The sequence below is a fragment of the Balaenoptera acutorostrata genome, chromosome 5 (genome assembly GCF_949987535.1).
Source record: "Balaenoptera acutorostrata chromosome 5, mBalAcu1.1, whole genome shotgun sequence".
Lineage (NCBI taxonomy): Eukaryota > Metazoa > Chordata > Mammalia > Artiodactyla > Balaenopteridae > Balaenoptera > Balaenoptera acutorostrata.
Genome location: NC_080068.1, coordinates 9,820,486 through 9,846,499, shown reverse-complemented (window position 1 = coordinate 9,846,499; position 26,014 = coordinate 9,820,486). Strand labels below are relative to the sequence as shown.

At 38.1% G+C, this 26,014-nt stretch overlaps 1 protein-coding gene across 6 annotated transcripts in view; it reads left to right on the top strand.

The window, feature by feature from the left end:
• Positions 1-26,014, top strand: part of FAM13A (family with sequence similarity 13 member A) — a 340,103-nt gene that overhangs the window by 189,298 nt on the left and 124,791 nt on the right. For all 6 annotated transcript variants that reach the window (XR_009008361.1, XR_009008360.1, XM_057546846.1 and 3 more), the window contains one exon: positions 14,553-14,716. Coding sequence is in view for 4 of the 6 variants with exons in the window: in XM_057546846.1 (XP_057402829.1) it covers positions 14,553-14,716 (164 nt within the window). In the remaining 2 variants the exon portion in view is untranslated. The remainder of the gene's footprint in view (positions 1-14,552; positions 14,717-26,014) is intronic.

Genomic DNA, 26,014 nt, shown 5'->3' with positions numbered 1-26,014 from the left:
GGGGCCGCGATAGAGAGAGGCCCGCGCACCGCGATGAAGAGCGGTCCCCGCACCGCGATGAAGAGTGGCCCCCGCTTGCCGCAACTGGAGAAAGCCCTCGCACGAACCGAAGACCCAACACAGCCAAAAATAAAATAAATAAATAAATAAATAAATAAATAAATAAATAAATATAAAGAACTGGTAGGGGAAAACTGTAGTCTTATGTAATTTATAAGTAAATCATCTCGCTTGATTCATCGGCTATATTTTGGGGAAGGAGCATAACGAACACAGTAATTCCTAAATATGTTTTCAGAAAGGAAATATTATATTAAACATTTATTAATCACCTCTTATATGTCTAAGAGTTACAGGCAGGGGAGACAACAATGAGAAAGACATATACTCGGGCATCACTCAAGCTAATGAGGCTGACGGCAGGTAAACAAGCATTTACAACACAGGAATAAAGAAGCTAATATCTGCTACTTTAAAATCTCAACCCTCTCTAAAACCAACATGCTACTTACTCCTTGCCTACCCCAGCAGCTGAATGGAGCTGGAGAAACCCACAACACTACACTGATACCTCACTTTATTTTTTTGTTGAGATACAGTTGACATATAACACTGTTATTAGTTTTAGGTGTACAACACAATGATTTGAGAGATATGCAGTTTGACACTTGATCAGCGCAAGTTTGAACTGCTCAGGTTCACTTATATGTAGATTTTTTTCAGTAAATACGTACTACAGTACTACATGGGTCAAATCGCTAACGTAGAACCACAGATATAGAGGGCCCACAGTAAAGTTAAACTCGAATATTCATCAGCATCCCTAACCCCTGCATTATTCAGGGGTCACCTGTATATGTTGTGAGATGATTACCACAATAAGTTTAATTAACATCCAGTCATCACACAGTTACAGGTTTTTTTTAATTTCTTATGATGAAAACTTTTAAAATCTACTTTTTAGCAACATTCAAACATACAACACAGTATTATTAACAATAGTCACCATGTTGTACATTACATCCTCAGGACTTACTTATGGTATACCTGGAAGTTTGTATCTTTCGACCACCTCCATCAATTTTACCTACTTCACCCACCTCCTACCCCCTGCCTCTGACAACCACCAGTCTGTTCTCTATATCTGTGGGTTCACTTTTTTTTTTAGATTCCACATGTAAATGAGATCATACAGTATTTGTCTTTCTCTGTCTGATCGATTTCACTTAGCATAATGCTCTCAAGGTCCATCCATATTGGTGCAAATGGCAGGATTTCCTTTTCTATGGCTGAATAGCTTTCATTGTGTGTGTATATATATATATATGTGTGTGTGTGTATATATATATATATATATATATATATGTATATATCACATTTTATTTCTGCATTTATTTGTCTTTGGACACTTAGATTGTTTCCATGTCTTAACTATTGTAAATAATGCTACAGTGAACATGGGTTTGCAGATATCTTTTTGAGATAGTGATTTCATTCTCTTTGGATAAATACTCAGCAGTGGAATTGCTGGATCATATAGTAATTCTATTTTTAATGTTTTGAGGAACCTCCATACTGTTTTCCATAGTGGTTGCACCAATTTACATTCCCACCAACAGTGCACAAGGGTTCCCTTTTCTCCAAATCCTTGGCAACACTTGTTTCTTGTTTTTTGATGATAGCCATTCTAACAGATGTGAGATGATATCTCAGTTGTGATTTTGATTTGTATTTCCCTGATGGTTATTCATGTTGAACACCTTTTCATGTACCTGTTGACCATCTTTGGAAAAATGCAGATCCTCTGCCCATTTTCTATTTGGACTTTTTTTCTATTGAGTTGTATGAGTTCTTTATATATTTTGGATATTAATGCTTTATCAGATACATGATTTGAAAATATTTTTCCTATTCAGTAGGTTACTTTTTTATTTTGTTGGTTTTCTGTGCTGTTCAGAAGCTTTTTAGGTTGATATAGTCCTAGTTGTCTATTTTTGCTTTTGTTGCCTTTGCTTTTGATGTCAAATCCAAAAACCATTTTCAAGACTGATGTTAAGGTACTTAACACCTTAAGGTGTTTTCTTCTGGGAGTTTTATGGTTTCAGGTCTTATATTCAACTCTTTGATCTGTTTTGAATTCATTTTTGTGTATGGTGTAAGGTAGTGGTCCAGTTTCTTTCTTTTCCGTGTGGCTGTTTGGTTTTCCCAACACCACTTATTGAAGATATTTTTCTTTTCCCATTGTATATTCTTGTCTCCTTTGTTGTAAGTTAATTGACTAGATATGCATGGGTTTATTTCTGAGCTCTCTATATTCTGTTCCATTGATCTCTGAGTCTGTTTTTATGCCAATACCATACTCTTTTGTTTACTATAGTTTTGTAATGTAGTTTGAGATCAGGAAGTGTGGTGCCTCCAGCTTTGTTCTTCTTTCTCAAGATTGCTTTGGCTATTTTGGAGTCTTTTGTGTTTTCATAAATATTTTGGGACTATATGTTCTATTTCTGTGGAAAATGCCAGTGAAATTTTGATAATAATTGCATTGAATCTATAGATTGCTTTGGGTAGTATAGAAATTTTAACAATATTAATTCTTCCGATCCATGAGCAAGAAATATCTTTCCATTTATTTGTTTCTTCTTCAGTTCCTTTCATTACTGTCTTGTAATTTCCAGTGTACAGATCTTTTACTTCCTTGGTTAAATTTATTCCTAGATATTTTATTCTTTTGATGAAGTTATAAATGGAATTGTTTTCTTAATTTCTCTGATAGTTTATTATTAGTTATAGAAACACAACAGATTTTTGTATATTGATTTTGTACCCTGCAACTTTACTGAATCCATTCATTTTAATAGTTTTTTTGGTGGTGTCTTTCGGGTTTTCTATACGCAAGATCATGTCATTTGCAAACAGAGACAATTTTACTCTTTCTGTCTGATTTGGATACTTTTAACTTTTTTTCTTGTCTAATTGCTCTGGCTAGGACTTCCAGCCCTGTGTTGAATAAAAGTCACAAGAGTGGGCATCATTGTCTTATTCCTGATCTCAGAGGAAAAACTTTCAGCTTTTCAGTGTTGAATATGGTGTTAGCTGTGGGCTTGTCATATATAGCCTTTATTATGTTGAAGTGCATTCTCTCTATACCCATTTTGTTGAGAGTTTTTGTCATGAATATATGTTGAATTTTTGACAAATGCTTTTTCTTTATTGAGAATATTATATGATTTTTGTCCTTCATTTTGTTAATATAGTGTATCACATTGATTGATTTGCTGATGTTGAACCATCACTGCATCCATGGAATAAATCCCATTTGATCATGGTGTATGATCCTTTTAATGTATTGTTGAATTTAATGTATTGTTGCTAATACTTTGTTGAGAATTTTTACATGTATGTTCATTAAGGATATTGGCCTGTAATTTTCTTTTCTTGTAGTGTTCTTGTCTGATTTTGGTATCAGGGTTTGCTGTTCTTGTAAAATGAACTTGGAAGTGTTGGCTCCTCTTTTATTCTTTGTAAGAGTTTGAGAAGGTTTGGTATTAATTGTTTAAATGTTTAGTAGAATTCACCAGTGAAACCATCTGGTCCTGGACTTTTGTTTGAATCAGTAATCAAAATCCTCTGAACAATCTCTTTACTAGTAACTGGTCTCTTCAGACTTCCTGTTTCTTTGTGATTCAATCTTGGTAGATTGTTGTTTCTAGGAATTTACCTATTTCTTCTAGGTTATCCAATTTGTTGGCATATAATTTTTCCTAGTAGTCTCTTATGACCATTTGTATTTCTGTGGTATCAGTTGTAACATCTCCTCTTTCACTTCTGTTTATTTGAATCCTCTCTCTTTTTTTCTTTCTGAGTCTAGCTAAAAGTTTGTCTGTTTTGCTTATCTTTTCCAAAATCTACCTCTTAGTTTCATTGATCTTTTCAGTTATCTTTTTAGTCTCTGGTTTAATTCTACCCTGATCCTTCTTATTTCCTTCCGCCTGCTAACTTTGGGCTTGATGTCTCACTTTAAATGTGTGACTACCATCCTCAAATGGTCCCTCATTTTGCTGGCAGTCCTACCGCTCTCCTCAGTTTTTTTCACTCTTTCCTCTCTTTTAAACTCTGTTTCATACCATTTCCTTGGTCCTTAACCTCCAACATCCCCCTTTGCAACCTTCATGACCTGACTTTCATTTGACTAAGAACATCCAGAGAGACTCTCCACACATTCATCCCGTATCTGCCCCTGTGCCATGTTCTCTCCTTCTTTCCAGTCACAGGAGATGTGCTGTGTTTGCTCCTCTCCCAGGGAAGCCTTCCACTGTGGACAAGGTCCCATACCCTCTGACCCCCGTAAGAACTTTGCTCCCTGAATTCTCTACCCCTTCCTTCTCTCCTGGGTCATCAGGGGTTTTTTTTTTTTTGTCTGTCCACTGAACCAGTCCCATTAGCATAGAAATATACTATATTTCCCATCTTACCAGAAAAAACAAAACAAAACAAAACAACCTCTCCCTTGACTCCAACACCCCCCCTCTACAGCCACGGTTAGCCTTCACCCATTTCCTCTGCTATTCCTTACAACAGAACTCCTCAATGAATTATATAAGCTTGCTGTTTCACTTCTTCTTCTCTATTCTCTTTGGGACCACTCTAATCCATCCTACTACAGAGTGAAACAGTTTTTGTCAAATGATGCCACTTTGCCACAATCAGTGGTCAGGTCTTAATTTTCATCTTATTCACCCTGTCGGCAGCATTTGACACACTGGGTCACTCCGTCTTTTTTTAAAAAGCTTTATTGAGATATAATTTGTATACCATAAAATTCACTCCTTTAAAATTACAATTCAGTGATTTTTAGTATATTCACATAGTTGTGCAACCATCATCACTATCTAATTCCCAAACATTTCATCACCCCAGAAAGAAACCCCATACTCATTTGCAGTCACTTCCCATCACTCAGTCCCTGGTAGCCAATGATTTCCTTTTTGTCTTTGTAGATGTATGTGTTCTGGACATTTTATATAAATGGAATAATACAGTATGTTTCCATTGTGTCTACCTTCTTTCATGCAGTGTAATGTTTTCAAGATTCATCTCTGTTGAATCAGTGCTTCATTCCTTTTTATCACTGAATAATATTCCATTGTATGGATATACACATTTTACTTATCCATTCATCGGTTGACGGACATTTGAGTTGTTTCCAGTCTTTGGCTATAATGAATAATGCTGCTATGAACACTCATGTACAAGTCTTTATGTGGACACATGTTTTGGAATTGCTGGGTTATATGGTAACTGTATTTATTCCTTCCTTGTTGAAACCCTTTCCCCTTGCCTTTCAGTACACTCTCTTGGTTTTTCCCTCTACCTAATTGTCCACTCCTCAGTCACGCTGAGTCTTCCCTCTCTAACCTTAAGTGCTCTGGGGATTAGTTCTTAATCCTCTTCCCTTCTCTATCTAGATTCACGCCCTAGGTGATCTCTTCCAATTACTTGGTTTTTAAATACCATCTACATATAGATGACTTGCAAATTTGTATTTTCAGTTCACGCCTCTCAACTCCAACTCCTATAGCCAACTGTCTACATGACAGCTCCACTTGTCTGTCTTATGTGCATCTCAAATTTAGCATGTCCAGAGCAATAAAGTCCTGATTTACCCGCCAAAATCTGTACCTCCTGCTGTCTTTTCCAACTCCATGATGACAGTTCATTCTTTCAGCGCTCAGGCCAAAAACTTTGGAGTCATCCTTGACTCCTCCCTCCTGTCCAGTGCATCAGCAAACCCTGTTGAGCCCACCTTCAAAATATATACAGAATCTGGTCTCATCTCAACGTTTCCCTGATCCAAGCCCACGAGCATCGCAATTACTTCCTAATTGGTCTCCTTTAATCACTCTGACCCTTCAACAGTCTCTTCTCTCTGTAGCAGTAAGGATCCTTTCAAAATGAAAGTCAGGCATGTTTCTTCTCTGTTTAACACCTTCTAAAAGTACCCCCCCCACCCCCGCCCAGGGTAAAAGGCAACGTCCTTAAAAATGCCTGTAGGTCTCCGTGATCCGGGCCCTCTGCTACTTCAGTGACCTCCCCTCCTGCCACTGTTCTCACTCGTTTGTCTCCAGCCAGCCACAGTGGCCTCCTTGCTCTTCCTCAGACTTGGAAATCATGCTTCCTCCTCAGGACCTCTGCACGGCTCTCCAGCTGGAATGCTCCTCCCGAGACATTCTTCTGAGACACTCCTTTATTTCTTTAGGTCTGTGGTCAAGACTGCTAGTGGCCTCCCGAGATCTAGTCTCCTTCTCTTCCTTGGCTGCGTACATGGATTCACAGCTATAAGACCACTTTCCCTAACTTCCCGGGCAGCTGTGTGTCACCATGTGACTAAATTTTGACCAACAAAAGTAAGCAGTTGGATTTCCCTTTAAGAGTGAGGCACGCCCTTCCTTCACCCTCCCTCCATCCCACAGTGTTTGCAACACAAACCAAAGTTCCTGCCCTCGTGGAACTTACATCTGGTTAGGGGGAAAAGGCAACAAATAACTACACATAAGTAGATATACAGTATGTTTGATGGTATTGGGTGTAATGGAAATAAATAAAGCAAGGGCAAGCAAATGGGGAGCGGGGCATAAGGGAGAATTTTGCTATTTATTCTGTAGTGACAGAGAAGGCTTCACTGATAAGACAGCATTTGAGCAAAATCTCACATCAGTTTGGATTAGGTGTTCTTGCGTATAAATAAACCTCAAACAACACTGGCTTAAACAAGATAGAAATATATTTCCTTCAAATGAACAAAACCTGTAAGTCAGGCCAGGACTGGTAATGAGGTTCTCGAGGTCACCATAGACCTAGGACGCTTCAGCTTACAGCTCCCCACGGCTGCAATGCGGGCCTCCCAGCCTAGGTGTTGCCATCTGCTTTCCTTCCAGGCCACAGGAGGTGTGTTGCTGCCCTGCACTACCATTAATTGTTAGTTTGCCCTGGATTTTACAGTTTATTACTTTACTTCTCACCTTCACTTTGGTCAGGAGAAGGGGATTTTAATAGCCAAGTTTCCCACTTTCTGTACAACTCTGGACAAATCATGTCAGTTCTCTGGGCCCCTGGATTTCACTTCTGAGATGCAGGGATTGGAGTAGACCTCTCGTCAACTCTAAAACTGAGTGGTTCTAAAATAATCATTTAATTTCTGAATTTTCCACCTAATTTTTCTTGCATAAACATGACCAGCTGTGATCAAGTAATTCAGTTATTTTTTGTTGTTTATTTTTTCACCTTAACACTAATTTTTAAAAAGCTCAAAGAGAAATTATTTACTTGACAAATTTTTAAACTCTGAATCAGCAGCACACATTATTCTAAGGATTTTTTAAAAATTCACCTGCCCAGGATGCAACTCAGATATGTTCCCTGGGAATGGGAAGTGAGGTGATGGGATGAATTTTAGCAAGTGTACCACTTTTTTTAAAGCTCCAAAGGATGTTCCAGTGTGCACCCCTGGGTAAGAAGCACTGCTTACGGCATTCCAGCTAGCGTCAGTAGTGTCCCTTTGGAACAAGCTTCCAGAGAACATCTTGTTTTAAGGCTCCATCACCCTGTGTAATCCTGTCCTCTAAGTTAGCAAGAACTTTTGAGGCCAAAGGATTGCATTTGGGATTGGATGGCAAACATTCCCATTGATTGATCATTGGTTTTGATCATCAGAGATAAATGATCAAAATTTTCAAAGCAAAATTTTATATTATTAATAGAATGAAAATCTGTAGAAATCTTATATTTAAATCTCTAAACTGCTCAGTTTACACAGTTACTTTTGGCCTCAACTGTTTTCTGATGAAAGACCTGAAGTCAGGAACTTGAACAAGTGACTTCGTAAAATAGCAGATGGAACTGTGTTGATGTTAATAAGAGGCCTCACCTTACTGTCATGTACAGATTTATCTATGACCAGCTTCTAAAAGGTGAGACTTACTTGAGCCTAAGTCCCAGGACAGATGGCTCTACCATGGGGTCACTTAGTCCAAGTAAATGTATTGGCAGGTTCCAGCCCCTGATCTTGCGTTAATAATCCCTATGCTCTGTAAATTCAGATTCTTCCCATTTCTGTACCTTAGCTATTTTTTTAAACTGACTTATAGATTTTGAAACTGAATATAGACGAAACTTTTAGAATAAGAATAATGCTTACACAATGGAATTAATGTGCTTCAGGGCATCAATGTTTCTGAAAGGAAGGTAGATACTATCAGTTTGTTTGGTTATTCATTTGTTCATTTATTCATTATAGGAACATTTAATGGTCCCCTACTATTTTGCTAGGTACAGCTCTAGGAGGCAGGGCTACAGCAGTTAACAAAACAGACAGAAATTTCTGCTGTGATGGCATTTAGCTTTTGCAGAGGAGTGAGGAGGTGAGACGGAAAGAGTTGAGGAAAGTCAAATGCTAAGAGGTTTGTTACTTGCTTGAGCCCCACTGTGAAACCATAATTAATCTGATCTACTATATTTCAAGATAAACTTTTTTTTTTAACTGTGAAATTTTTGTCTTTTCACCTGTGAGTAATTTTTCTAACAAACTTAGTTAAAATGATTTTATGCTAAGTATAGATCCACTCTAAAATTTAGATCAAGATGAGATTTTAATTAGTTATAACTAATTTCCTAAAGCATGTTAATAACTTGCTCAAAAAAAAAAAAAAAAAACCACTGGGACATTAATTAGCTAGCACTGTAGCTGGCACATAATAGATTGACCAAGTTATTTATCAGGAGAATTGATTGCTGCCATTTAGTAAACAAGTCTCACTTTTGAAAAGCAAAATGTAAAGATTTTTGAGCAAAAACAAAGGCCTTTTTAAAATTTTTCTTATTTCAATTTTTTCTAATTTAGAGAGGTTTTTTTTTCTAATTTTTTAAGCTAGGAATGCCTGTCTTCTTTAAAAATAAAAAAATCAGAGCTAAACATCTGTTTTCTGGTACTTAGTTATCTCACCGTTTCTTTTTATGAAGATGCTGAGTTTAATGAACATGAAGAAAAAGCAAGAGGCTTTGTCCTCTTCCATACAAGTGACAAATGGAAGACAGAAAAGGTCAAGGATATTGAGGAGGTCTAGTGAACTTTATTTAGAAAGTCTAAATGTTAAACATTAACTTTTCTGCTTTCATCCTGCTATCACAATTTTCCTTCATCGTTGAGCCTTGAATATAATTTTCTGCCCTGTTCTAATCTTCTCCCAAAGTACCTGATGATGAAAAGAACAGACTTACAGTTTTTGTCATTTCAAAATGCAAGCATAGCACCTGGCCGGTGGTTAGGGTGACTCCTAAGACCAAAACATTAAAGTTTGTTTTGCTTAAACTTTAAAAAATTATGTATTAACAATACTATTTCATAATAGTATGCTAAATTACTGTTATAAATTTTCCTGCAGTTGATTCACATGCACATCACTTTTCCAGGAAGAATCTTATAATAATCAGGAAACATTCACCTACACAAAGGAAAGGGAGCTACGAATTTCAGAGACATTGGTCCCCATCAGTAAACTGAGTCCCTCCTGCTTCTGACTCACCCGCCATTCTTCTGTTTCAGTCCTGCAGGGCAAACAGCTCCTACCCAACACTTGCCCACGGGACAGAGGGCACGGTTGTGCCCTCGCAGTGACAGATTTATATGGATAAATATTAAGGTATTAAGGCACACGTTATTTTCTTTATGTCTTACTTTCTTATGTCTTTCATTTTAGTCAGATCATTGTATCAGGGTAAATCAGAGTCTGGTATCACAAGCATGTTTTTCAAGTGCTGGATTCTTTGTTCAGTTTTTAAAGATGAGACCTTGTTAAAACCTTTATAGTGTTGACTGTGGCAGAATTTGATTTTTGGCCTTTGAAATTTATTCATGTATGTTTTATTTTTGATTTATTTTTAGTTTTTTTAAATTGAAGTACAGTTGATTTACAATGTTGTGTTAGTTTCAGGTGTACAGCAAAGTGATTCAGATATAAACATATATATAATGTATATATATTCTCTTTCAGATTCTTTTCCCTTATAGGTTATTACAAAATATTGAGTTCCCTGTTTCATACAGCAGGTCTTTTTTGGTTATCTATTTTATATATAGTAGTGTGTGTATGTTAACCCCAAAGTCCTAGTTTATCCCTACCTTTCCCCTTTGGTAACCATGAGTTTGTTTCACGTATATTTCAAGTATGGTGATGTTCCAAGCATTATTGGAGATATATACATATATATATATGTGTGTGTGTGTATAACTATGTCTGTACATTTATATTTGCTAACTGAACTCATTCTATATTATATATCATAAAATTATTTCACAGTCCTGTTAAAAACTTTGTAGATATTTTAATGGCTGAATATTCTTTCATCATATACATGTACCGTAATTACCTTATAGTAATTTGGCTATTTAGAATAGTTACATTTTGGGCCTATTATAAATAAAAATACAATGAACACATTTCCCATATAGTTTCCTCATACCCAATTTCTTCCCCCTAAAATTATATTGCTAGAATGGTTCAGTGGATGCCAGGGAGATAAATTTAAAGAAAGTTTTAATTACTAATGCCCCCCCCAAAAAGAAGAAAATGGGTTGCATTATGGGATATAATGTGACTTTTATCCAAAAGTGCCTTTTCTTCTTGCAATTCTAACGTTTAACATATGACCAACTATAGAGAGTAGTGGTAATCACAGGTCCTGTGGTCTGGCTCCCTGGGGTGTAACTGTGTCTCTGCCACTTCCTCACTGGACAGACAACTCGAGCTATGCCTCCGTTTCCTCAGCTGTGAAATGCTAATAATAGTAGTCCCTGCCTCTTCAGGTTGTTGTAAGAATTAAATGGGTTAATTTATGTCAATCTCTTGGAACCGTGCTAGCACAGAGTAGATGCTCACTCACTAAATGTTTGTTCCTAACAGTAACAGCAACAGTATCTAAGAGGATATTTCCTAATTTTACATTTTCAAAGATTATTCTTTTGTTTCTCTTCCTCTGGCATCTCAAATACTGAAGTATCTCAAATTACTTCTTAGACTCTTCCATACCTGCAAATACATGCACGGAATGTGCTTTAAGATTCCTAGGATTGCTAGTATTTGAGTTGTACACATAAATCACACAGCATGTGCATAGATCCTTATCTCAAACAGCCAATGGCAGAATTCTTAGCAAAATGTTTTTCCACAGATGGTTGGGGGGCTTTTATAGTTTTCACCTTCAAGTGCAAAAGTTGTCATGAAGATCACTAAAATAAAGGAGCAAAGTGTGGTGTGAACTCCTGCATATCTCCAGCAGAAAGAGAAAGCTGCCTACCCCAGTCCGTATCCCAAACCCTTGGCCGTTTTCCTACCGTGGCCACACGTTATGAGGCTGCAGATGGGCCTCTCTAAGGACATGCACTCCATTTGTTACAGTAAGGTTTTTATTTTTATTACAGTAAATTCTTGCCCCACAGAGCTTGGCTGAACCTCATGGAGTCACTAGCAACTCTTGTGTAGACAAGGCAGGCCTGCTGGGCCTTCTTGGCCCATTCCTGCTAAACTCAGAGGTGATGTTGGCCTGTTATACATTTACATGCCAATGACGAAAAGGGAGGATGCAACCAGAAGAAAAGTGTATATAGAGAGAGGAGCTGCCTCCGTACAGATTTCTCCTCCCCATTCCCTTTAAAGCAAGGTTTCTCAGCGTCAGCTGTACTGACAGATGGACCAGATAACTCTCTTTCAGGGCAGGCTGTCCTATGCATTATAGAATGTTTAGTCACATCTCTGGCCTCTACCCACTAGATTCTAATATCACATACCCTCACCCCTGTTCATGGCAACCGAAAATGTCTCTAGACAAAACTGGCTCTGGGTGAGAACCCCTGCTCTCTAAGGCCACAGTGTAATAACATGTCTCTTTGTACCCTTGGCTTTGGCCAACTGGTGTCATATTCCTCAGAGAGTTCTGTGATGAAAGGGGCCTTGAACACCATCTCAAAGTCCACCCCTGAACTCTATGCAATCCGAAATAGACACCTGGAAGCGCAGAAATAAAACCACTCCTCTACCAACGTTATAACGCCAAGGCTTAAACTCTGTGTCCCTAAAAAGCTCAATTCCAGCTAAAGAAAGTGATCTCTTCCTTTTTCTCAAAGTTAATACATTTGTACTAAAATTAATTACATCAGTAAAACGGCAGGTTTTAAAACTTTATCACTCTATTAATTTTTCCTGTAGTCGTCATCTCTATAGTGAAAACGTATAGTCTTCAAGGTACATCGTCAAGAAGATATCATTAATCACCTTTAAAAATTGTGCATTCCTTTTAAAAATGTGTATATATTCCACAGTTCTAGTCATCTTAGACTTATTGAGCCACTTCTTTTCTAACAATTTTGTTCTCATAAACTTCATGCAGTATTTTCGTGTTCTGTGCACAAGCTCAATTCTTTGCACTCCTTTGGTGTAAATAATGAGTTTATATTTTAAAGTTAATGGTTAATGACAATCATGTCTGTTATTTCTATAGAAATTAAATCATTGGGAAATACACTTAGATAAATGTAGCTGATGTAGTTGCTGGTATGTGAATTCTATTATGGCGTTATGGAGTCTATTTTAATATAAACTGGCAAGATGGAATAAGCTGCATATTACCTTTTTTTACCTTAGAATATTTTTTTATATAAATTGTTGAATCAGATTTAGAACGCAAATTATCACTGAACCTAAAATGTCATGTCATTATTTTAACACCATGAAATATTGCCAAACAACTGTTCTTAGTTTTCTCTCAATATTAAAACAAATATCAGTGTGGATGTGAGATTTTTTTTAGCTAACTAATTGGAAATCGTACTGCTTTTTCAGTGGTTTTTATTGATTTTTCATGTCTATTTTATGAAATATGTAATAGCATATGCTTACACTTTTCATGTTGTGTTGCTGTTTATCTGAGTATTTCTTTTAGAAGTATTCTTGGCAAATATAGCTATGAGCTATAGTTATTTCATAATTTTAAAAAATTTTCCCTTTGATTTTCATGAGCTTACAAATGCTCTACAGAGAAATGCAACTGAACAATTAATTGGCAGTCATCAGATTTGGGCAAATTTTACATAACAACAATATTAATAAAAGCTAGCTTTTATTTACTGTTTGTTTTGTGTTAAATGTAACTCTTTGCTAAATTATTTTCATGTAATCCTCATAGTGGTATGAATTTATTAAATATTTATGTCCATAATTGTCCGTGTTACTCTTTTTAATTGTCCATTATCCTAGCCTCTTGGTCAGTCAGTGTCTTGGGAATATCTTGTAGTTGAAGAGTGTTTGTCTGACAATAAGTATTTATTAATGGGTTCAAAACTTTGCTTGACTTCTTGGTAAAAATGTTACAAATAATATAAAGAAGGAGAAGAGAAGGGCGAGGTAGGAGGAGCGATCTGGTTGAGGCCACGTGACCTAGAAACTTGAGATAACTAAGATTACGGTATCAGATGACATGCAATCAAGTGTAGATTGTGTGGTGGTGAGTTACAGGAATTCAGAGTTGGGAAAGGTTATTTAGACCTGAGGGTAGTTTGCCCAGATTGCTCTGTGGGCAGTGGATTCTTATCTCAACCTCAAAGGAGTTTAGGATTTGGTTTGGTTGGTGATTGGCCAGTGATCAACACATGACATTGTAGATGAAAGGACAAGCAAGAGAAAAGTCCTAGAGATGAGAAAAAGCTTCCAGTGTAATGAATACTTTTGATCCAAGGGTTTGAAACTTTCCTGAAATTCTGACATGATTTTTACACATTTTTAGGAAAAGAATATTGGTTGTATTCTCATTTTTTCTGACCTAAAATAAGAGAGCATGAAGGTATTTCTGGGGTCGGAGAGACCTCAGATATGAAAAGTCAATACACCCAGTATTCATTCGGCACTTGGGTTGCCCATGATTCCAGACATAGAAGAAAAGTAAAAAAGTTGTGTTTTTCCTATTTATTTCCTTAATTCAAAATTTATTACACCATACGTTGCCCTACAACAGAGGATTACAATAGAAACTTGCCAACTGGTGTGTATTTTGCTTGCTGGTAGTAAATATTTCCGGACACCTTTCTCACGTTGGCATTCTCTATTTCAGTGGTTCTCAGCCTTTTTTTTTTTTTCTGCCTCTTTCTGACTATTTCTTCTCTCCTTCTAGGTTGCAGTCTGATATACTCTCATAATCTCTCATTACATAGAATAATTATTCTAAGGAGAGGTTAGGCCTGGGGAAGATTTGCATGAGAATCCAGGAGAGGGGTATGGGCCATAATGGTTTGAAAGTTCCCCTCAGGAATATTGGTATCTCCCCTTCACTGTGCCCTTTGCTATATAAGAATTTTTATATGCATTTTCAATTTTATACCTCGGTTGATATTTTTCTGGAGTGTGATTAATACATTAGATTATTAATAAATTCGAATAAATTATCTTCAATAACTTAATTGGAAAGACTTTTAAAAATTCTTCTCTTCTTTATTTTATTTTATTTTTTAGATCCCAAAATCTAGGAGTGAGGGATCTATTCAGGCCCACAGGGTACCGCAACCAGAGCTGTCTGATGGCGTTCCTCAGGTCAGCCTGCAGCTAAGTCAGAGAAATTCCTGCTGGGATGACATGAATTCAGCAGAGGATGCTAATGCTGCCAAATTGCCATCCAGGTTAGCATGTTGCCTTTGTTTACACATCATGTATTGCATCATCTGTGCTGATATACAGGCCCGCATATGCAGGTATGTTTGCACGTATCCATCACCGGGGTCATTGGGATACAGATCAGTAAAACTATTTAAAACTTACTGTAACTTTTGAAAAATTTCTGACTAGTAATTCTTATCACAGAAGCATTCTTATCACACAAGCATTCCTGGTTTGTTATTTTTTATTTTATGGATTAAAACAAATTATTTAGTCAGTCGGACTGTGCTAGGCTCACATTAAAAGCTGGAAGAGTTATTTTTTAGATGCCTTTTCATAGTATGTTCAGTGGTCAATATTATTTGCAATTAAAGTGGACATCACAGTTGTTACTAGAACCAACTCTCGCTCACAAATTTTGAATGTTGCCCTTTAACCTTTAGGTTGCGCGTTAAACCTGAAAGCAAACTTCTTTGGTACACTTGAGGAAAAAGGCATACAATTTTCTTAACGTAGGTAAAATGGGGTCTGAATCTTATTTACTCCTCACATATAGAATTTTTCCTTTTAAAGGTTTTTCATCTTTTATTATAACTGACAACCTATTTCTATAATTTAAAAAATGTCATTACAAGTATGAGACAGACAGCTCTAAAGAATGGAAAGATTTTTAAGACATTATATAAATAATACAGTTAAAGAGCTTGCCACTTTGGATTGCCTTATAGAAAAGATGGAGTTCGGGCTGGATTTTTAAAATGAAGATACTTTAAATATGAAGAAAAAGAAGTCAAGGCTCTTGTAGATGGGCCCAGTTAGGAGGCAAGAGTAGGTACAGTGTATCTGGGACATACCAAACAGAAGTCATGTGAGGAATCAGTGGGGAAAAAGGCTGGGAAGGTGGGGTAAGGCCAAGCCATTGAGGACCTCGAATGCCAGCCTGCAGTTATTTCTTGTTCAGGCTTGCCCCTCACTGAACAGATGTTCAGCACTTGACCTCTGCTTCCAGGAAGTGCTTTAGGACAGAGGATGCAGCAGTGAACAAAGCCAGCCAGACCCTGGAGTTCATGGACCTTATGTTCTAGTGAGGGAGGCAATAGCAAGACACATAGGAAAAAAAACAAACAAAAAGCCTGTGAAGACCATTTCAGCTCATTAATAAATGGGGGAGTTAAGAAACAAGTAGGTTAACGTAATAGACTGACCCAAAGACCATTTTAGTTTGCTTAGGCAGGGGAAGCCTGACTTGAGACAAGAAGGCGGGAGAGAAGAGATCCTGTGGACATCAAGGCAAGAGCATTTCTATGCAAAAGAACTGAGGTAGGGAAGCTTAGCTTCCTGCTACAGGTAACAGGAAACCAGGGAAAGTTCCAGCTGGGTAGGGTTAGGTGATGGGAGCCATGGTAAGTTGGTATGTTGGAAAAGGAATCTTCCATCAGCATTGCAGGCTTGATTGGAAGAGGAGAGCTTGGAGGCTGGTACGGTGTTGGTTCCTTCAACAGTTATTAATTTTCACTGAGATCTAGTTGTGTGGCATTTACTTGCTGGGTGCTGGGGATTCAGAGAATGAGAGACATATGCCTTGCACTTGGGGAGACAGAGGATAAGTGAGTAAAAATTCCATAATTATCATTAAATAGACATTTCGCTAAGTGCCTGTTGCGTACCAGGCACTGTGAAATGGGCTGGTGATAAAGTCATACCTAAGATTCGAGTGCCTCTCTTAAGGCGCTTTGAAAACCGTCCGCAGGTTGCCATGTGAGAGCAGAGGAAGGGCACAGACCAGGTGGGGACCTGGAGTTCAGAAGTTTCAGAAAGAGGGTGATTTTTGAACTAGGGCTAGTGGGATTCGTGGAGGTACTGGGCAGGGAAACCGAGAGAAGGGTGCTTCTGGAAGAAAAAAGCACACGTGCAAGGACAGATAGGGCAGTGAGGGCAGGTTGGAGGAGAGCTGCGAGTGCGGCGGGGAGACAGGGCATCTGGATTTTGGAACTGAGACTGGCAGAGGGGCTACAGGTGGGGTCAGAGACGAAGATGAATAGGTCAGAGTGTGAGCAACTGTACCCCATATTAAGGAGCTTGGATTTTTCTCTTAAAACTGGCAGAGGGTGATTACAGGAATATGAGCAGGAAAATGATAGAAACAGACTTGCATTTTATAAATTCCTGTGTGTTTCTGAGACACAAATCAAGAAGTGAGATTATGGAGAGAAGGCACAGCTAACATTGCTCTGGCCTCCGTTTGTCCCTCTGGTTGGCAGATCTCCAGTTAAAACAAATGCATATTAGTATTTTTTAATTTCTTCTGTACCTTCCAATTTTTTTTTTAAGTACGGTCTTAAAGAACTAACTTCTTCCCGCTGGGCAACCGTAAAGATTTAGATAGGACGACACGTCCCTGTCAAACCTTGCTACCCACCATCGTGCAGAAGCTCATTCAGTCTCTTGTCTCTATCCGTAAATCTGGAGTGTCTGTGCAGAGATTTTTACTTTTTTATTTTTATATACCTCTTAATAGATTGTGTGACTAATTATCAAAAGACAAATAGAGATCATTAAAATGAATTTAACTAAAAATAACTTTTAAATCCTTTATATGTCTTGAAGTAGCAGAATAGGTATTGTGCCAATTTTTATTTCAAAAATGAACTTACGAAGATGTTTTCATTTGTGGTTGCTTTCTAAAACAAGTTATTGGTTAGTTCATAAATTTGAGCTAGAAAAAAAGAAGTGTGCCTGTGTTTGGTACACACACTCAACTTTCTCTAAATCTTTTTTTAGGGAAGTTTCCATTTTTCTCTTTAACAGTTTATTGGTTGCCTCAGTCTTAACCACAGAGGTTGGCAGTGTTGTATTAAGTATTTTGCTATGCCCTTGTTCTCTAAATACAGTATTTACTTTGGCTTACCAACACTTTTCCAAGGAATTGTCAAGAAGCATTCATCTGAGCTTTTCATAGTATTGATTTATTTTTTAGTTGCTCCTATTAAAAGAAAAAAAAAGCAATTCAGCAAAATCTATTCTTGTTTGACCTATGATCTGGTAAGTTTGATTTACTTTACAAAACAAAAAATAAAGCAATTCTCTTTGCACTTATTAATAAAATCATTGCAACACATTTATACATAACAGTTTGATTTTCAGTGGAGCTACCATATCAGTTAACAACAAAGATAAAACCAAGAAAGAACCTTTGGTATTGAAATGTACAGAATGATGAAGTGTCCTATGATTTTTCAACAACAGGTTTGATTTCTAGGGCTTTGAGAAGTGATTTTGGCTAACAGTGTGTTCTTGATAACTTGGAATTATTAGAGTTTAGACCTTGTTCAGTATTTTTTCCCAGGTTGGCTGACTTTGATCTTTTTTCTTCTTAGTTTCAAATCTTAAACATAGTCCCATTGCTTCTTGAGATGTAATAGAAATATGAATTTTTATCAGCAAGTGTTGATTGTTTTTCTGCTCTTCAGATAGTGGCAGTAGAAATAAAAGCATAAAGCGGTAACACATTTTAAAATGAGCATTCAAAGAGGAGCTCAATATCATGTATTGCTTACTGGCTGACTTCTATCTTGGAACATTATTTATATGAATAACTTTTTTCTGTATTTCTGTAATTGTCTAAAATTGGCATTGAGGATGTAATCATATAAACAATCATTTTTCTAGTCTTCATAGAATCTTTCTCTCATAATTAAAATGGCTTCATGAGAAAAGCTTGGGAATAACTATCTCTTGATTTTGTTAGAGCTCAGTGGAGCTATTTTATACTGGATTCGCAGGCAAGGACAGAAGTGCTTAGTGACAGGTTCACTTCATTCAATAAAGGCATTTAGCTAATCCATTTATATCATCTAAATCTGACATCAGCAATTTCTAAAATATTGTCAAGAGTTCTTTTTTGTAATCCAGCTGTTGGCATTAGCAAAACTCACAGTAGACTGAAAGGCATAACTCCTAATCTGACATGCTGACTTTAGAAGAGTAAAGGCCTGTCCTCCTCCGCCGTGTAAGAACAGTGCACAAGTTTGGTGGGTTAGAGGCACGCACAGAAGTGAGGATGTTGTTGGACAGATGCCTCCCTTAGGCAAGGCTGGAATATTCCAGTCCCTCTCCCTACACATGATAATCTTACCTTGCTTCTTTTAAAAATATTGAGGAAAATATTTGTTTTGTCATTTACACAAGAACTAAACTATAGGTGTTAACTTGGTTAGTAAACAGGCCACTTAAAAATTTTCCTGGAAGGGAAAGTTACACATCCATCCTAAAAAAGTAAAAGGAAAAGATCTGTATGTAAAGTTTAAGATGTTACAATAATTTGAAGCTTCAAGGATAGCTATATTACTATCTATTTCAACATGTGAAATAGATAAATGATTATTTTTTCATGTTACTGGCACTATATTATTACTTTCAGAATTTAATTTTAGAACTTAAAGAAGAGGATTAATATTTTTAGTCTTTTAGATGTTAAACAATATTTATTGTAATGTTTTATTTGAAAGGTTATGCATTTCCTTAAATGTGTGATTTTCTTAAAGGCCAAAGGAAAATTTCTAGTTTTGTTCTATAAAATCAGAGTGAAGACTCAAGAAAAGCTGTATGTTGTATGATTCCATTTATATGAAATGTCCAGAAAAGGCAAATTTATAGAAACAGAAAGTAGAGTTGTGATTGTCAGGGGGTGGGGAGCCAGGAAGGGACTGTATATGTTCAGGAGATTAACTGTACATGCCTGGAGGGACCTTATTTAGGGGAATGAAAATATTCTAAACTGATTTATCGTGATAGTTGCACCACTCGGTAAAGTTACTAACAATCACTGAACTGTGTACCTGAAAATGTGGATTTTATGATATGTAAAATACACCTCAATAACACTGTTTAAAAAAATACAAATACAAAAAAAGTTGGAGTAAGGAGAAGTGGATATGCTTTACCAAGAAAGTCACTTGAGTGCAAATTGCTGAGATACCACTATTGTTATAAGTAAATGCTCTCTGCAGAGAATCGTGTTTGCTACATTTTAAGAGCATTTGTTCCTTTGTACTTTTCGTTGACTATGACAGCATGGTGGCAGGAATAAAGGTCAGGTCCTCTTGAAATGCAATTCATAAGGAGAGAAAGGTAGAGAGGGGAAAAGCTCTTTGCTTTTTCATCCCTGGAATGATTCCAGGTTGTGGTTTACTGTGCTATAATCAAAAGTTATTGAAGTGATCAGTATTTCAGGGAGACATAGAAACAGAAAGGAAAAGCTCCAACATCTTGGGAGTTCCACAAAGAAAATCATAGGTCCATTGTTCATAAAGCAGAAAAGTTACCCACTATACTTCTGTCAACAGAGGTTCATGGTCTCCTTTCCTGTGAGTGTCCTATAGACACATTGACAATGAAAATAAGTTTTGTACTTGGCTCTTACATAAAGAGATGAAGCAAATAAGAGTGATTAAAATGCTTTCATTTTCTGTAATAGGAATAAATAAATAGCTACCACTATGCCAATCATTTACCTAAAATACTATGAAGAATATAGAATTAAAATATATTTGCTTATGTTACAGAGGTGTTCTTAATTTGATAGGTAAATGAGGGAAACTACAAAAAATCTCTTTTCAATGTGTATTAAAAACAAATCGTTCCCTGGGATAGCATATTCTGCCTGAAAGCATTGTTGTATTCTGAAAGTTTTGTCTATTTGTTCCATTTTTCAATACTTTTGAATTACATGAGGAATACATTCTTCTTAGAAAAATTTCAAATACCACTGATAAGACTAAAGTTCCCCTTGCCTCTCTTGCTCTACAATTCAAATTCCCTCCCCTCTCTTCCAGGAGATAACTGTTATTATGGGTTTAATTATATATTCTTCCAGACTTCTTTCAGTGTATTTACACAGGGGTATAGTTTGCATACTTTTCCACCTTTTAGGAAACAATTTTCATGATACTGAATGTATTGTGACGCTTCACGTGCTCCTGAAATTTTCCAGTTTCCTGTATCATTTCCTCCTACTGTGTCGTTCCTTCCCTTTCCTTCCCACCTTGGTATTCAGTGGTCTCCAACTCTCCTTCCTTGATTGCCTACTCCCTCCTCTGTCTGTTGTCTCTTCCACAGCTAATCTAGTCACAGAATGATAATATTCAAATCAGTATCTTGGACCTGAACTCAGTTCTAAGTTTCCAGGGCCTGCAGCCATCTCTACTTCAGCCTTTACCATAAACTCACTGTGCCCAAACAGAACTCATGTTCTCATCTTTCCCTCCAACTTTGCTATGTGTTGCATTCTCTCAACCACTAGACTCAAACCTTTTATATAATAAGTCACCAAATCTTGTCAGTATTTCCTTTTCAGTATCTCTGACATACTTTTCCCCATTTTCTCCCCCATGATCTCAACTGTAATTTAGGCCTCCATCACCTTGTGGTTAGACAATTACTACATCTTCTGCACTCCTCTAACCTACTGGATTTATTTTCTTCATACAAGTTGGTCCTATGCCTCTGTTTTCAACTCCTAACTCTATACAGTGACTTCTGGATCTATATCTCCCATTCAGAATCCTGCATTGTATGTCACTCTTAAGCAGCAGATGTGTCAACCTTATCCATAAGATACCACAGACCCTTCCCTTGCCCCCTACCCCATCCATAGCCAGCCAATCCCAGAATGCTCTTTGACAGTCTCACTGTCTATATTTGCCTCATTACTACCCTACTCCTTACCACCTCTGCAAATGCAAATGCAGATCATACTCCTTCTCAGAACTATTTAGTGGCTTACATGTGCCCAGCCTACAAGAAAATCCTTTCTCTGTTCTCTACCTGTCTTTCCAGCCCCTTCTCCCTCCTCTACGGCTGCCTTTTTCTCATACTTACAGCCACCATATAACCCATACTTTCCATGACTATCTTGGTTTCACATGTATCCTCTTCAAGATTAAATCATGTGTCAGACTTTGTCTTGATATTTGCTTAAAAAATTTTACAGCAAGATGACAGAATAGGAGGTCCCCCACCCATATTCCCCCCACAGCAACAATAACTTGGCAGCCATCCATAGACAAAAGTGCCTTTGTAGGAGCTTTGGGATCCAAGTAAGAGGTTGCAAAACTCCAGCATAGCCCAAGACTAAGGAAGGTCATTTTGAGAAAACCTACCCTCAACCAGGTGGCAGGCTCACAAACCATGGTTTCATGATGGTGGCTACAGGCCTGGGAAAAGGCCCATTCCCCTGTGGACTCAGCTGTGGCCCCCTTTGGCCTTGGTTCCACCACCAGTACCACACAAGGGACCAGGGAGGAAACACACCCACCCACGCCTTGGGTAACAGGTCCATGACCTCAGTCCCAACTGTAGACCTGAAGCAGCCTGTGACCTGGCTCTAGCCACTCTCAGCCTTAATCTGGAAATAATCCCTCCCACCCAGGCATCCGGCAAGAGAGACACTTGTCCATTTCCCCAAAGGCAGGCCTGCCAACCTCGGTCTGACGGAGGATTCTGAAGTAGCACCGCGACTCGCCCCGGCTCCCACCAGCTGTGCTCCAAGACGAGTCCTGCCCACCCAGGGACCTGGCAGCAGACATGCTTCTCCAAGCCCCCAGAGGCAGACTGTTGAGCTTGGTCCGACTGTGCATTCTGAAGCAGCACTATGACCTAGCTAGCACCAGCCCCGCTCAGCCATGGGCCAGGGGCAGTCCTGCCCACCTAGGAACCTGGCAAGAGGCTCATCCATCCATATACCCAGAGGCAGGGATCCAGACCTCAGGCTTGGTCGTGGACCCCGAAGCAGTCCCGTGACTCAGTTCCAGCCTTTCTCAGCAATGGCCAGGGGCAGTCCTGCCCACCCAGGACCGGGCAGGAACCCTCCCATAGACCTGGCAGGAGCCATACATCTGGGAACAGGCCACTGTCTGAGGACCCTGAGGCAGACCCTTGTCCCAGTGCCGGCTCTACTAACCAAGGTCCTGGAGGCAGTTGCATCATCCCAGGGAGCAGATAGGATCCACACCTGCCTAAGTCCACCAACCGCAGACCCAGCAGCAGCCCTATGACATGGCTTTAATCCTGCTTAACTGGGATCCCAGAGGCAATTCCATCAGCTCAGGGACCTAAAAGAAGAATGTCTTTTCCTGCCAAAGCCAGTCTGTAAAGACCAGAAGAAGTGTTTGCGCCTTCAAATGTGCAGATACCAGTACAAGGCTACACATATCACAAAGAATCAGGCAAACGTGACACCACAAAAGGAAGCTAGTAAAGCTCCAATAGCCAAACCAAATAAATGGAGATAGACACATTTCCTGAAAAGTATTTTTTTAAATCATGTTTTAAAAGCTCATCAAGGGACTTCCCTGGTGGTGCAGTGGTTAAGAATCCGCCTGCCAATGCAGGGGACACGGGTTCGAGCCCTGGTCTGGGAAGATCCCACATGCCATGGAGCAACTAAGCCCGTGAGCCACGATTACTGAGCCTGCGCGTCTGGAGCCTGTGCTCCGCAACAAGAGAAGCCACCGCAATGAGAAGCCCACGCACCACAATGAAGAGTAGCTCCCGCTCACTGCAACTAGAGAAAGCCCGCGCACGGCAACGAAAACCCAGTGCAGGCCCCAAAATTAATTAATTAATTAATAATTTAAAAAAATACTACCCAAAGAGATCCACAGATTCAGTGTAATTCCTATCGAAATTCCAATGGCATTTTTCACAGATTAAAAAAAAAAATCCTGAATTTTATACGGAACCACAAAAGACCCCAAATAGCGAAAGCAATCTTGAGAAAGAAAACAAAGCTGGAGGCATCGTATTCCTGATTTCAAACTATGTTACAAAAGAATAGTAATCAAAACGGTATGCTATTGGTATGAAAACAGAGACATACCAATGGAGCAGAATAGACAACCTAGAAATAAACCTAAGCATATACAGTCAACTAATCTTTGAAAAGGGTGCTAAGAATACACAGTGGAGAAAGGATAGGCTCTTCAATAAATGGTGTTGGGAAAACTGGATATCTACATGCAAAAGAATGAAACTGGACCCGTATCTTACACCACACTTGAAAATTAGCTCAAAATGGATAAAACACCTAAATGTAAAACCTGAAACTGTAGAACTGCTAGAAGAAAACATTGGGGAAAAGCTCCTTGATGCTGGTTTTGGCAGTGATTTTTCTGATACAACTCTAAAAGCACAGGCAACAAAAACAAAAATCAACAGGTGGGACTACATCAAACTAAAAAAACTTCTGCACAGTCAAGGAAACCACCAACAAAATGAAAAGGCAAATATGGAATGGCAGAAAATATCAATATTTCAATCTATATACCTGAGAAAGGGTTAATATCCAAAATATATAAGGAACTCATATAACTCAATAGCAAAAAAAAAATCCAGTTAACCCAATTAAACTGGGCAAAGGACTTGAATAGACATTTTTTCAAAGAAGACATAGGAATGGTCAGCAGGTATATGAAAAAGTGCTCCGCATCACTAATCATCAAGGAAGTGTAAAATAGAACCACAATGAGCTATTGCCTCACACCTGTTAGGATGACTGCCATCAAGAAGACAAGAGATAGCAAGCATTGACGAGGATGTGGAGGAAAGGGAACCCTTGTGTGTTGTTCGTAGGTATGTAAGTTGGTATAGCCACATGGAAAAGAGTGTGGTGCTTCCTCAAAAAAATTAAAAATAGAATCAACATGTAATCTAGCAATCCCACTTCTGGGTATGTATCTGAAGGAAATGAAATTGGTATCTCCAAGAGATATCTGCACTCCCATGTTCATCGTAGCATTATTTATAATAGCCAATATATGTAACCACCTAAGTGTCAGGGGATGAATAGATAAAGTCAACATGGTATAAATAATATGCCATTGTGTGTGTGTATATATACATTGCTTGTATATTTCTTGTGTGTGTGTGTGTGTGTATATATATATATATGGTATATTTATACACACATGCACACACACACACAAGGGAAATTCTGCCACTTGCGACAACTTGGATGAACCTGACAGACGTTACGCTAAGTGAAATAAGTGAAATAAGACAGAGCAAGACAAATACTGTATGATCTCACTTATATGTGGAATCTAAAAAGGTTGAACTCATAAAAGCAGAGTAGAACAGTGGTTGCCAGGGACTTGAGGTGTTGGGGAAAAGGAGAGATGTTGGTCAAAGGGTTAAAAATACTCAGTTACAAGATGAGTAAGTTCTGGGGATCTAATGTTTTGCATGATGACTATAATAAACAATACTGTGTTGTATACTTGAAATTTGCTAAGACCGTCAGCCTTAATTGGTCTTACCAGAAAAACAAAATTGTAGCTGTGAGGTGACGGATGTGTTGATTTGCCTGATTGTGGTAATCATTTTACAATGTATACACATATCAAATCATCACATTTTATACCTTAAATATATGCAATTTGTATTTGTCAATTATATCTCAGTAATGCTAGAAAAAATTAAATAACCCTACGTGTAACATTTTTGTCTACATCACAGTTTTGTCAGGTGACCCTGTGAAAGGATTTTCAGATCTGAAAAGTAATCTTGGATGAAGAAACTATGATTCTGAAAAGGTTATTCATTTCACAGATATTTATTGAGTTAGGTGAATTATCTAAGATTGCATAGTTGGCAGGCTGAGATTAACATGTGTCTTCTGATTATTTTACAATTATTTCCTGCCTGTCTTCTACCTTGATATACGTCGCCCTTTCATGTCTTTATACTTCTCTCTTCAACCTGATTGTGACTTCCTGAACTAGAGGGACTGCATCTTATGTGGTTTTTTTGCATCCATGACAGTACCTGGTAGGTATATACTTAGCTGCTCCTGCCATAGTCGTTATTCTTGTAATATTATTACACGTGCTCAATTTGAATTTAAATTCTACTCTCGTCCTCTTAGCTGACTTAAACCTCTCTGACTTTGAGGTCTGATTCTAAAACGGTAGAATTTTATGTGTTAATTCTGTTTCTTGTGGTCCTTGGAAAGTGTTCCTTGGCTATTTTGCACTGGCCACCCTTGAAAATGCCACAGAGTTCCAGGCAGCTGTGCCCTCTCATCATCCCCACTTAATCTCTGTGCCGTCTCCCCACGGGGGCTCTGGCCCTGATGTTGCATTTCTATCAGTAATGTGCTGCGTATTTATGTAGGAGACGTTCATTGTTTTATGAGGCTCATAACATCTCTGTGCAACTCTCTGCCCTTGTAGCAGAAATCGTGTCTTGTGATGTTTGCCAAATGACACTTCATATTTTAGTCACATTACAACAGTAGACCTCCTAAGATTCAGACTTCCAAT